Source organism: Rhincodon typus, chromosome 6 (genome assembly GCF_021869965.1).
Source record: "Rhincodon typus isolate 14 chromosome 6, sRhiTyp1.1, whole genome shotgun sequence".
NCBI classification, from domain to species: domain Eukaryota; kingdom Metazoa; phylum Chordata; class Chondrichthyes; order Orectolobiformes; family Rhincodontidae; genus Rhincodon; species Rhincodon typus.
In genome coordinates this window covers 14,546,738-14,559,954 of record NC_063337.1, presented here as the reverse complement: position 1 = coordinate 14,559,954, position 13,217 = coordinate 14,546,738, and the positions used below count along the sequence as shown (strand labels likewise).

Here is a 13,217-nt window from a genome sequence, read left to right as displayed (position 1 = left end):
AAACATGGACAGACAATACAGGCTCAAATGGTACAACTGAGGGGAGTACAGGGGCAGAGGGATCTTGGAATTCACATGCGTGATTCTCTGAATGTGGCCAGGCAAGTTGAAATACTTGTTTAGAAAGATCCTTGGGTTTATAAATAGTGGCAGAGAGCATAAAAGGAAAGAAGTGATGCTACTCCTTTACTAATCATTGGTCAGACCACATTTAAGATTAATGTGTTCAAGTCTGGGCACCTTAATTAAGGAAGGATGTTAAAGCCCTGGAGAGAGAGTGTTCAAAGAAGATTTACCATAATGATACGAGGAATGAGAGATTTTAGATACAAGGAAATATTAGAGAAATTGGGCTTATTCTCCATGGAGCAGAGAAGATCAAGAGCTGACCTTATTGAGGTTTTGAAAATTATGAACAGTTTTGACAGGATAAAGTGGGATATCCTGTTTCCACTAGCTGGTACGTCAGTAGTGAAAGGTCACAATTTCAAAATTGTCAGCAAGAGACCAAGGAGTAAGATGAGGAGAAACTTCCTTAGAGAGTTGTTAGGATTTGGAATGCACTGCTTGGGAGAGTAGGAGGCGGATTCCATTTGAAATTTGAAAATGATGAATTTGGAGCGTTACAGAGATAGGGACCAGCTGTAAAATAGGATTCTAATGATTCCATAAGAGGACATTTGAAGTAGGTTTCATGCTGATACAAATGACCACAGAATGTGAAGACTTGGTTTATATTCATTTTTATTTTTATGACAACATATACACTTGAATCTTTCTGTACCATGCATGATGAAACATGATTACATTAGTACATTAACCTGTACAGTGGTACACTAATTAGGAAAACTACTTAACTCACGTTTGCATTAGAAACACAGGGTCAAGTTAGCTACCATTCGACAAATGGATGCTAGTTACTTCAGTGTCATCTCAGGTCCAGATGATCTAGGTAATGAAACTGTTCAAAAGACATCATACTGGACTAAAAAAAAAATCATTATTTTTATGGCACAAGCATATGAACAAGCTCCAAAGTCAACAAACAGCAACCATTTCAACAGTGAATGATAATTTGCCAACATGACTGACCTTTGCCATACTGAGTACTGTTGACAGACAAATTTTCATTTTCATAGCAAACATGTACTTTTCCCCTCCCTCACTACAATTTACAATTCACATACTAATCAGTGTATTAAATAATATTTTCTCCCCTTTCCTTTCAGGTAAAATCAAAGCAGATCCAAGACATACAGGTGTTTGTATGGAGTGAACAATCAAACCTGACGCAAAGGACTGCAAAACACAAAGTCAACAATAGCGTCACCTGGTGTAGATGACTTTCTAAAGACCTTTACAACTTATAATCTTCAAATCTCTTGCAGAGTTCTGCATAGCAGAAAAATATATATTAATATTTGTCTTCAAAAATCCAAGAACTACACTGCAATAATTACGAAGATGCAATGGGATTAGCTATGGAGTGCTTGGATTGACTACTACCCGCCTCAAACCCTCATGTTGGGGATGCCATTGGCAGGGGTAGGTGGCTAAGACTTCCTTCAGAATGACTTGGATAGATTCAATGAAGACAGAAAAAGCAAAGCATATCTGAACAGATGTATTCAGTATGACCATAAATGCTTCCAGTTTCCTCATCCCTGCTCATTTCCCCTCCATGTACATTGGGGGTTGGGCAAGAGACAAAAATATTTAACACAAAAGTCATTTAGACCGCGCATTGTTGTTGCTGCTTGTGATTAGATACACCCCTTCTCACAGTAATAAATAGGACAGGATAAAAATCATCAATCATTTCAATTTGTTCAAGCTCTTCATGAACTTTCAATAGTAACAGTCTTGAGAAACCACCACAGGTTCTTGAGGACGGAAGACTGGAAAACATGAGGAGCACTCTTTACACAGGATTTACTTTCGCGATTATTTTTAAAGTGTCCCTTTTTCTCAGATTGCTTCCTAGTGGCTGCAGAGAGAGAGGTGTAAACAGAAGGAAAATGGGTGGCAAAGGTGGGATATTAAACATCGGGTAGAAACCAGAGGAAAAGAATACAGATTGTTATTATTTCTCTCCTCTTCTCCCTCCCCATAGTTTTCAACTCATGGGCTTAAGTACAAAACACATTGGGAACTTGACAAGCCTTTTCTGCATCGAGTCTCATACACAAGGGCTATTTGTTAGCCATTGGCTTGTTCTTCACACAACGATCATAGATTTCATTGCAATGCACGGCCAACCACAAAGTGCACAAAGAACACATTGAGAACAGTTACCTACTTGTAATTTAAATAGGAGCATTACACACAGTAAAAGTTCATTTCAGCTCAGACATTTCCTTGCAAAATGTAATGGAGAAACAAATGGACGGTTGGTTGCTAAAGTGCTGATTTTGTTTAAACTCAAAAGAGCTTTAATCATTTGACATCTGAAACCCTTGTACTCAATTTCTCTCAAGACTTCATTAGCACACACCAGACTATTGTGCCAAAAGATCACCTGCCACACTCTCAAGTGCAAGAGATGCTTCCAAATGAAAAATGGTTGCATTTGTAGGATTTCAGAGAGCTATTACTAGAGGGTATGCCACAGGATCTCAGATTGTTTCTAACATTTGCATTCAATTGCTCCACAAAGCATATCAGCAACAGGAATGGTAACAGTATGCAGCTAATGCTTCTTGAAAATGTAAAATGTTCAAAAGAAAGCCAGAATTCTGCCTTTCACAAGATAAACCGTCTTGATTTCATGATGTATGAGCAATTTAATAACGGCAGTAAGAGCCATAAAGATTTGCAAGAAATCGCTGATAACATTCCTCCCCTCCCCAACCACTTTGGTGTTGGCAACAGTACAGCAAGTAAGAATGCATTGGAAAACATCATGTGATTTGCTCATGATCATATAAAAAGGTGACAGAATCTTTCTTATTCAGCATAAAGTAAACTGCAAAGCACGTTTTCATTAAAAAGCATTGACATGGTGAAGAAAGGAAGGAGCACAGGAAATAATCTGTTACGTTAGCGAAAAAATGGCCTGCTAATATGGAGGAAACAAGTAAAGTGCATCCCATGTGGAAGTTAGTTTCTACCTGTTATGTATATTTGGAGATGTGCCAGTTTGCCTTTTTAAAATGCAGGAAAACCTACTTACTAGATTTACTTGTTATTGATTAAATGATGCAGGATAAGCAGCCAAGTGAAATTCTGCATTTAACTAACACAGGCCCAGGTATCTGTGTAAATTGGCATCATTCTGGCCACTTCAGAGAAGGTTTCTTAAGAAGAAAAACAGTCCCAAGAAGAACAAGTTCTGTTAGAAGATGAACTATCAGTTTCTCTCCAAGCACTACAATTAAAAGGAGAATCATCACTATTCATTTCATCCCTATCCCTGGTCAGTATCTCAGGTTCAACTAGATAGTTTTCAATCTCAATGACCCCAAACTAAGCTTCTGATCCTATTTTCTCAAAGTCCTTCCAAGGATCTTTCCACTTTTATAATATCACACGTCTCCACAATTGCCTGCATCTATCCACTGCTGACATCTCAGCCACGTACTTCTCACTCTGGGCTTGACTGTTTCAATTCTCTCCTTACCAATCTTCCATCCTCCATAAAACAAACAAACAAACAAACAAACACTCTCCTCACCATACCAAGTCCCACTCACCCATCATTCCTGTACTCACTGACCTATACTGGTTCATGGTCCACTGGGGCTTCCATTTTAACATTTGCATCCTTCTGTTCAAATTCCCTTTTGATCTAACCATCCTGCCTCTAACTCTTCCAGCTCTAAATTTCCAAGAACTTCACTCCACCACTGACAGCAATGTTTTTGACTGTCTAGGTTTTAAACCTCTTCAATATCCTTCCCATCTTGAAGATGTTCCCTAAAATGTGCCTCTTGGATCAAAATTTCAGACACTTTTTAGTAGTCCTTCTTTGGCTCACTGTGAATCTTTGCCCAATTAAATTCACAGTAAGCACTTTTGGAACTCTTCCTATATTAAGGAAGCTATAAAAGCAAGCAGTGCTGTCAATACTAATAATGTAGGACATGAAGTTAAAAGATATCGTGTACATCTGTACAATTTTAAAAGATGGCTTTTATGTTCCATTTTGTTCTGTTTTCAAAGCAGGATTTAAATTGTGATTGGCAGTGTGTAGATGGCATTTTTGCAGATCAAATTCTAACAATTAGGAACAAAAAAAAAAAAAAAGGCTCTGGAATCAGAATTCAACCAGGGAAAGTATGTATAAAAGTTAGAAATCCCAGCAGATACACAGTCATTAAGAGAACCTGCTATTGACAAAAAAAAAATCAATTTGTTTTGCGTATTCTGCTCAAACATGAGCATTCCTGAAAATTATTGACCCAGTCAAGTTTCAAGGCATCAGAATGCTTTTTAGAACCTGTGCATCACAGAAGAAGAATAACATTGTCTGAAAAAGAGAAATGACTCTTTCCATTATTGTTATTAGTTACAGAGGCAAGCAAAATTAGAAAAATTATTTCTTTAACAGCTGACACTTGTTCATTTCCACCTTCACCTGTGCTCTTCAAGTAATTGGGGCAGGAAACCCCAAAAACACTTCCAGTGCCATCTGGTACATTGGCAGAATTCCCTGCAGCTTTCTGGGCATTTTGGCAAAGTTTCCCTTTGATACTTTAAATCTTTTCAATTCCCCCCTGCCCTTACCTGAAATGAAGCAAATTGCTCTAAAATATTTAAATTTTTGGCTTTAGCACTCCTGAAAAGGCTGTCTCTTGACCTTCTAAACTGCCATGGCCATTAAGGATCCCAAGAGCAAGCCGTTGTTTTTGGTAACAATTTCTGCACTTGCTTTCTGTGACTCCATGGTTAAATTTCCAACTCAACGATGTTCAAGAATGTCACAGAAGCCTCTAAAACCTCATTTTAGTGAAACTGACTTTCAGAGTGAAACATTCAATGTCACTTGGACGAACAAACTAATTACCCAAACTGACAAGAATGAAGACTTGGCAACACTAATTTATAGTAATATGGCAGCTGTAAGGTTAATTTTTGTTTCCTGCAGTCCAGTTTCCTAATAAATTTCTGCTTGAAATGCACTTCTTACGTAAAATTGAAGCTTTTACAAAAAACCCTTTACATTTTCAAATTACCATGACTTTCATTAAACTGGGCATGAAATCCTTCGGAATGCTTTGCTGGAATGTCCTATGTAGGTCAACACAGCAGATTTTTAAGTTAGGGTCAATTTAACCACTGGACTCAGCTGATCTCTGCCTCACTATTCCCTCTGCATAATAAACACTCATCTTGATTAAACAAAATACACAGTGCAAACACAAAGTCTTGACAAAACAAAGTGAGCTCAAGTAACAATTAGTTCTGGGCAACTATTCAACATTAAAACAAATCTGATAACTTCTGGATGTTAGAAAAAGGGTTCTTTGAATTTGTCTCACATTCTTGCAAACTAATAGATGTTTTTGTCTCATTAAGTGTAATTTCCAACTGCTCATTGTGATATTGCATCAAGATATACAATCATAAATGGATACATTACACGGTCTAATTAAATGCTGTCAATGTGTCAGTTGCGTAAGGAATGGTCAAATCAGGTCGCTATAATGTTAGTAATGAATTGTACAGAGAGGCCTTTACTTTGTGGAACAGTCCATAACTTTGAACCACCTCCTTTTGCAAAGAGGAACTACCTCCTGTGAACAATTGTTACATTTTCTCCGCTAATTGATGAAGTTGGCAGTATAAATGTTTGGGATTCCCATAGTCAAGTAAAACTGCATCCCTCACTCAAATGCCATTCTAACTTGATATAAAGTGGTGATCAGGTGATGTGGAATTCTTTCACTAACTGACTTCAACAAAAAGAGTTTAATTGGAAAGGTCTTTGTTGTTTGCAGAGGGCATTTTAGGATATCTTGTCCGAGGGATTCAAGAGAATGCTTTTATTCAAACAAAAAAAGGATGCCACTTGCAACATAGAGGGTAGTGTAACAATTTAAAATCGGGATGAAAAAAACGTGAATCACTCAAGTTAGTTTTGATAGTTTGGAGAATTCCAAGGAGGAGTCAGACTGGACTCAAAACCTTAACTGTTTCTCTCTCCACAAATGCTGCCAGACCTGCCTAGTTTATCCAGTATTTTCTCTGTTATTCATTTCAGATCCCCAGCATCTGCAATATATCGCTTTTAAGGGATGACTGTATTTTCAGATAAATGGTTGAACTTTGAAGCAAAAGTGACTTGAAGACCTGCCAGTCTGGACTTTTGTCTTCTAAATTTCAAAAAAGAGGATGAGAGATTTCAAATGGGCTTACCTCATTCCCCTGTAAAAAACCTGCAGTCTCCTGATGTCAGCTTCCTACTAACTTTTCCATGGACTCACCTCTTCCAAAAGCAAAAAAAAAAATTTGGAACTGAGTTCCTTCAAATGATATGAATGGAAACAAGGATGTATAAGACATAATGTCGTCTCCATCTAGACATACAAAATATGCAAGGAACAAATGATTTTTAAAACCATCTTTCGATTTACCATGTTCTAATTTACCAGCATCATTAACAGGCGTTACCGCAATGCTGTTTTGCACTAGTTAGATATGACCAAGGAAGAGAAGAATCTGACCTCTGGACCCCCTTAGGAGAGATGGATATTATTTGCCTATCATTCAAACGACATCAAGAAATGTTCGGCTATCACGTGACAAAATCCAAAAATAATCTCTTCAGCTGACTTCTCCAAATGTATCACGAACCGTGGGGTTTACAGTTTTCTTTATAAAGTACTCGTTCACTAGTAGATAGCAGTTCAAGACAAAAGTGAATGTCTTAAACTGACATAGAAAATATGTAGAATAAAGGGGATACAACAGCTATACAAAGGATGTGAACACACAGGTAAGTTTTGCAACAGCAAAACTACTCGTTAGAAAACAATGTGCCTTGAGTTGGTAGAGTGAGCTTACTGTCCCTTCTCTATATCATGCAGAGGCCGTAATTAAAATTCACAGTTCGCTGAAATTTTTATGATCTTTCTTGTCTCCACACCCCCTTCATCCCAAACAACCCATCACAAGCCTTTCCTCACCTTATACCAAGATTTCAGACTGACACAGTCAGTTACGTTGTACCAACACAAGATGCCACTTTTGACAGTGTACCTGTATGTTCAAAATAACTGCTCACATCATTGGGAGGAGGTAGAAGGTCCAAGCGCATTTATGTTGAAATATGTGCATGGAGCTCTGCTCACCAATCAACTCCAGTGTCATTCCTAGGAGCAGCAAAGAGATAACTTCCATTTTGCCACGATCGAAAATGCAATGACAGTACAGCAGCTACAGATGTTGCCTGCATTGTATGGTTTTGAATGTTATAAAAGGTAGAAATTAGCTGCACACTCACTGCAGCGAGTGCACGATGCTGGTGGCAGCAACGTCTGAGACTGCCAGCATCATACTGCAGATTCGATTTCAGTGCAGCCACTTTGCACCAGGAAAGTTCATGCAGTGTAAGTGGGACTTTAGGAGAAGCATCAGTGTTGAGACTAACCAGTCAGTCGACAAGATAATTACAACAGCAATGGCACTAGTAGTACACTAAAGGGTCATGGCAATTTCATACTTAAGTAAAAGTTTAGTGAAATGCCACACATGTTTTCACATTCTCACACTTTAAATAGCTGAGCCAAGAGATTTTTGGGGAGAGCAAGGGGAAAAAAAAAAATCATTACACAAGTAAACAGTTCAGTCTCACTTCCAAGAACAAAATAGGCTTTGATCCTTCTTGGGCTATTCTGTGGCTCACTCATATCATTGCAGTCATGCATGATCATCCAAGGGAAAAACTAATCTGGTGCCTCTAGTAATGAGTTCATGATCATCTGTTCCCAAATCACGTTCCAGTACATCTTCGGAGATGCTCTTGGTTCTCTTGCCATCCACATTGTTGGATGCAGTACCTGAGCTGGAAGAGCCATTGGCGGTTAGAGTACTCCCACCATAGGTCAAATTCAGGTCACCATCATTAAGGATGAGATCTGAATCATCGTCTCTGAGCTGTTCTTGATTCTGGAAGATGAAAAGTAGCAAGTTAGAATTATTACAGGATATTGTCAATAATCTCAATGCAATAGATATAAACACTGTCCTAACCCCACCAAGAATAATCCTTACAATATCTTCTAACAATTTGATGCATTTAATCTTCCTGAACAGAAAAAGCTCAAAAAGTTGGGCTTTGGCCATCATTTTGATGTGATTTATTGTTGTACCAAAATACAGTGAAAAGTAACTTTTTCCATGGTAACCAAACAAATCAGTACATCAGGGTAATAGAATAGAATACAGAATATAGTGTAACAGCTACAGAGAAGTTGCAGAGAAAGATCAATGCTAAATGAGAAGTCCGTTCATAAGTCTGATAACAGCAGGGAAATAGCTGTTCTTGAATCTGCAACCATCAACTAGATTATTTAAGATCAATCCTGTTTATAATGGGCCAGAGTTTTCTATAATAGGGCAACTAATAGCAACTGGGTGTGTAGACCTTTCCCTTACAAAATTTTGCAGGGCAAGTTGCTGAAAGGGCGAACTGTTAACAGTGCAGCAAAGGAAGCCAAGCATCTGGGATCAGAGAAATAAATTGTTTATTTCCTTAAAATAATCACATTGAGTAATTGTGAAATTGATAATACATGGACAGAGAAGGAAGGAAGTATAAGGTAGAATTGGTGAATTCAATGCTTGATCAGGTACAGAAAAAAGGAGGGAAAGAAAGATTGGATTAAAAGAGAGCAGCAGAAGAGTTAAAAAACAAACTCTTACAGCAAATAAAAGTGAAGGAATGGTGCTACACACTTGTACACAGTTACTTTTCAGTACCAGATAGGCTGTTTGGCAGTAATTAGCATTTTTAGAACTGAGTTTTCAAGACTTATAAACTGTTAGCTTCACAGTTATTTTGACAGCAAGATATGGGCTAACATATCATGCAGGTCCCTGCCATGAGGGAAAGAAAAGATGAATACGGTGCATTTAGCTGCAAGTTACTACAATCTCCAACAAAAATTAGGAAATAAGGAGCAGCTCCATTTAGGCATGTCAAGACAGTAAACAGCTGGCATCTTACTGGATGGAGACCAAGGATATGTGTCACATCAGACATACCGACACTGTCTTCATTCACTCCAATGGTCAAACTATCACTTGCAACTGCTGGGCAAAACACCCTAGAAACTGTTCTAAGGATGTGTTTTATAAATTCATGTCTGAATTTAATACCAGAGAGGAAAAAAAAACCTCAATCTCCAGCATCTGCAGTTCATTGTTTTATTTTCTACAATTACCTGAATCGTGCGCAAAGTATTTTCAACAAAAATATCTGCAGCTAGCCGGTGATTTCTATCCCACAACACTACAGTGGAATAATCAATGAAAGATATCCAACACTTGCAGAAATCAAGTCATAGCCAGAAAATGTTCAGTTTTCCCGCCAATTTTGCTAGCACCTCAGGTGACTTGCATTTTCTAGCCACTTTCTAAACTGAAAAGAACCTAGCATTTATTTTTGAAGAAGAAACAACATGTACTCCAAAGTGAGTTAGTTTAAATCTTAGTGGCCAGTACTTACTTCGTAAGCCAGTGGACTTGTCAAGCATCGTGCTAGAGGACCACACCAACTGGGCAATGTGGCAGTGAGCGGGGGGCCACTGTGTGTTAATATTGGCTTCAGATAACTGCAGGTTTCTCTGTTAAGGAAGAGTTCTAAAAGCGCCAAACAAGAAAAGGAAACTTTTGAAAGTTAGTCATCAATAAACCTAAACTTTCTCCAGGTACAAATAAATGCAGTACCTTATCTGGCAAGCTCGTGATATTCCCAAATCTAAAATCTAATTTTATCAACGGGTTATACATATATTTTCTTCCTCTTCTTACTCTCCTTTTTGAGTCTTTCTGTAACAGGTACCATGTTCTTTACTGAATGAAAGGAAAATATGTAGATCATGGCTGGCTAATGTTACAGATGGGATCTGCCCAAGACTCCCTGCAGAATTCCAGCGATTCACCAAGTCTCTATACACAGCACTTTCCAAACCCACAACCATTTCCATCCAGAAGAACAAGGGCAGCAGATACATCGGTACACCACCACTTAAGTTCCCCTCAAAGCCACTCACCATCCTGACTTGGAAATACGTCACTGTTCCTTCACTGTCAAAATCCCTTTGCATCAACATTGTGGGTCTACCTACAGCACATGGATTGCTGCAGTTCAAGAAAGCAGATCATCACCACCTTGCGTTCCAAAGAGACATATCAGATTGGAATCATTAACTTGGTTTCTCTCTCTACAGAGACTACCAGAACTGCTAAGTTTCTCCAGCACTTTGTTTTCACTTCAGATTTCCACCACCCACATATTTTGCTTTCAATCTGGCAACAATTGCTGGCCTTGTCAGAGATGCTCACATCTCATAAATGGATTAAAAAAAGATGACACCAGAAATTAGTGGATTTGATATCTTGGTTAGCACATGTTAAATCCAACAGTGGCCTAGCTGCCTACCCCTACCGCCACAGCTATTAGACCCACTTAAGGGCCATATCCTGACACCGCTGCATCTAACCAGCAGTGGGAGAGGCTCATACCCATTTCCATGTGTATGTAGCTGGTATGCAGCATGGTGCCACCTTAAATGCCCAAGAGAGGGCACCCACCCAGTGGCAAAGTCAGTGAGAGATGCACCAGAGGTCAACTGGGGGAGCACAGAGATCTGTGAATGTTATAGAGGGGGAGGAAGTTACAGATTTAGGAAAAGTAAGAATTGTAAAATCAAGGCATTGGTGGCCAGGGAGTCAACGTAGGTCAATAAGTCGCAACTATTGAGGAAATTAAACCCAGAGAGTCTTTTAACAGATCAACGACAATATTTGATTATAAGCTTTGCACAAACATGTTAGCCAGCAGAAATGAAACTCTATAGTTTTAACACCAACTACTCTTTTTCAAAAGACACAGGACAACAGTTATCCCATCCAGGCAGCAGTAACCAGTTTTACGTTGCTTTGGTAACTTCAAGTAAAGCTAGAAACAAAATCCTGCATGTAAAACTGCAGCATGTTTAATAATCCAGATGATCATATTAGTTAATGCTCCAAGAACAAAATGATGCTTCTGTTGAAAATAATCCAAAAAATTACACCACCCTTCAATTCAACAGATGTCAAGCAGCTGCTCTTTTGGGAGACTCCAATATAAACTGCAAAGTAATTGGTTTCAAAAACAGGCTGAGTTTTACCCTCTTTGAGGCTTAGTGTGGGGGCAAGCATGTTGGAGGTTGACTCAAAGTCTGCCTCTTATATTGAGGCCTCCATAAGAGCCACACCAGTTGCCAGAAACTACTGGCCTTGTGAGTCCTGAAGGCAGCTAGTTGTGACCTACTCCTCAACAAGATCCAATGGCAAGGAAGCAGATCTCTTTTGCTTTTCATGGTGGGGGCGGGGGCGGGGGCTTTTGGAGGCCAGCCTCTTGGTGTCACCGTGCCTTTGATTGGCCCTGGATGAAGGCAATTAGAGACTCCCCACCACCCCAAATCAGGAATTCAGCCAGCTTTCTCGCCTACTGGGGTACAGGTAATTGGGGAAGCAATGTGTCGTGATCCTTAATTGACCACACAAGAACCTTTATTGCTGGCGTCAAAAAAAGTCCTCAATGAATCTTCTTGCTCAGCACTTTATTGGAGGGGTTGAGAGACTGGAGGGGGAGGGATAGAAAGAATCCCTCTCCAGGATTATTTCCACTTCTCACCAACTCAGGTCAGGGAAAATTGCACCCTCAACCTTTTTTTTTAAATTTCAACGAGTCAAAAGTCAACCATATTGCTGGGGGTCTCAAGTGACATACAGACCAGACCAGGTAAGGATGGCAGATTTCTTTCGCTGAAGGACATTAGGTGAACCCCCCCTGATTATATGGTGACCAGAACTGCATGGAGTGCCCTAAATGCGGTTCTACTAAGATTCAAAGATAGTAGGAACTGCAGATGCTGGAGAATCTGAGATATACAAGGTGTACAGCTGGATGAACGCAGCAGGCCAAGCAGCATCAGAGGAGCAGGAAGGCTGATGTTTCGGGCCTAGACCCTTCTTCAGAAATGGGGGAGGGGAAGGGGGTTCTGAAATAAATAGGGAGAGAGGGGGAGGCAGATAGAAGATGGATAGAGGAGAAGATAGGTGGAGAGGAGACAGACAGGTCAAAGAGGCGGGGATGGAGCCAGTAAAGGTGAGTGTAGGTGCGGAGGTAGGGAGGAGATAGGTCAGTCCAGGGAGGACGGACAGGTGTCAAGGGGGCGCGATGAGGTTAGTAGGTAGGAGATAGGGGTGGGGCTTGAGGTGGGAGGAGGGTATAGGTGGGAGGAAGGACAGGTTAGGGAGGCGGGGACGAGCTGGGCTGGTTTTGGGATGCAGTAGCGGGAGGGGAGATTTTAAAGCTTGTGAAGTCCACATTGATACCATTGGGCTGCAGGGTTCCCAAGCGGAATATGAGTTGCTGTTCCTGCAACCTTCGGGTAGCATCGTTGTGGCACTGCAGGAGGCCCAGGATGGACATGTCGTCTGAGGAATGGGAGGGGGAGTTGAAATGGTTCACGCATGGGAGGTGCAGTTGTTTAGTGCTAACCGAGCGTAGGTGTTCTGCAAAGCGGTCCCCAAGCCTGCGCTTGGTTTCCCCAATGTAGAGGAGGCCACAACGGGAACAGCAGATCCAGTATACCACATTAGCAGATGTGCAGGTGAACATCTGCTTGATGTGGAAAGTCTTCTTGGGGCCTGGGATGGGGGTGAGGGTACACGGGAGATGTAGGGGCAGGTGTAGGACTTCCTGCGGTTGCAGGGAAAAGTGCCGGGTGTGGTGGGGCTGGAGGGCAGTGTGGAGCGGACAAGGGAGTCACAGAGAGAGTGGTCCCTCCGGAAAGCAGATAAAGGGTGGGGAGGGAAAAGTGTCTTTGGTGATGGGGTCGGATTGCAGATGGCGGAAGTGTCGGAGGATGATGCGTTGGATCCGGAGGTTGGTGGGGTGGTACGTGAAGACGAGGGGAATTCTGTTTTGGTTGTTATTGCCGGGAGGGGGTGTGAGGGATGAGTTGCGGGAAATGCGGGAGACACGGTCGAGGGCATTC

The 13,217-nt window shown here is 40.6% G+C and overlaps 1 protein-coding gene across 2 annotated transcripts in view; it reads right to left on the bottom strand.

Moving 5' to 3' along the window:
- Positions 1-727: 727 nt before the first annotated feature.
- slc9a7 (solute carrier family 9 member 7) overlaps positions 728-13,217 on the bottom strand; it is a 135,659-nt gene continuing 123,169 nt past the window's right edge. For both annotated transcript variants that reach the window (XM_020517308.2, XM_020517316.2), the window contains 2 exons: positions 9,671-9,776; positions 728-8,109 (listed from right to left, as the gene is read on the bottom strand). In XM_020517308.2, the coding sequence (XP_020372897.1) occupies positions 7,861-8,109; positions 9,671-9,776 (355 nt within the window). In that variant the 3' untranslated portion in view covers positions 728-7,860. The remainder of the gene's footprint in view (positions 8,110-9,670; positions 9,777-13,217) is intronic.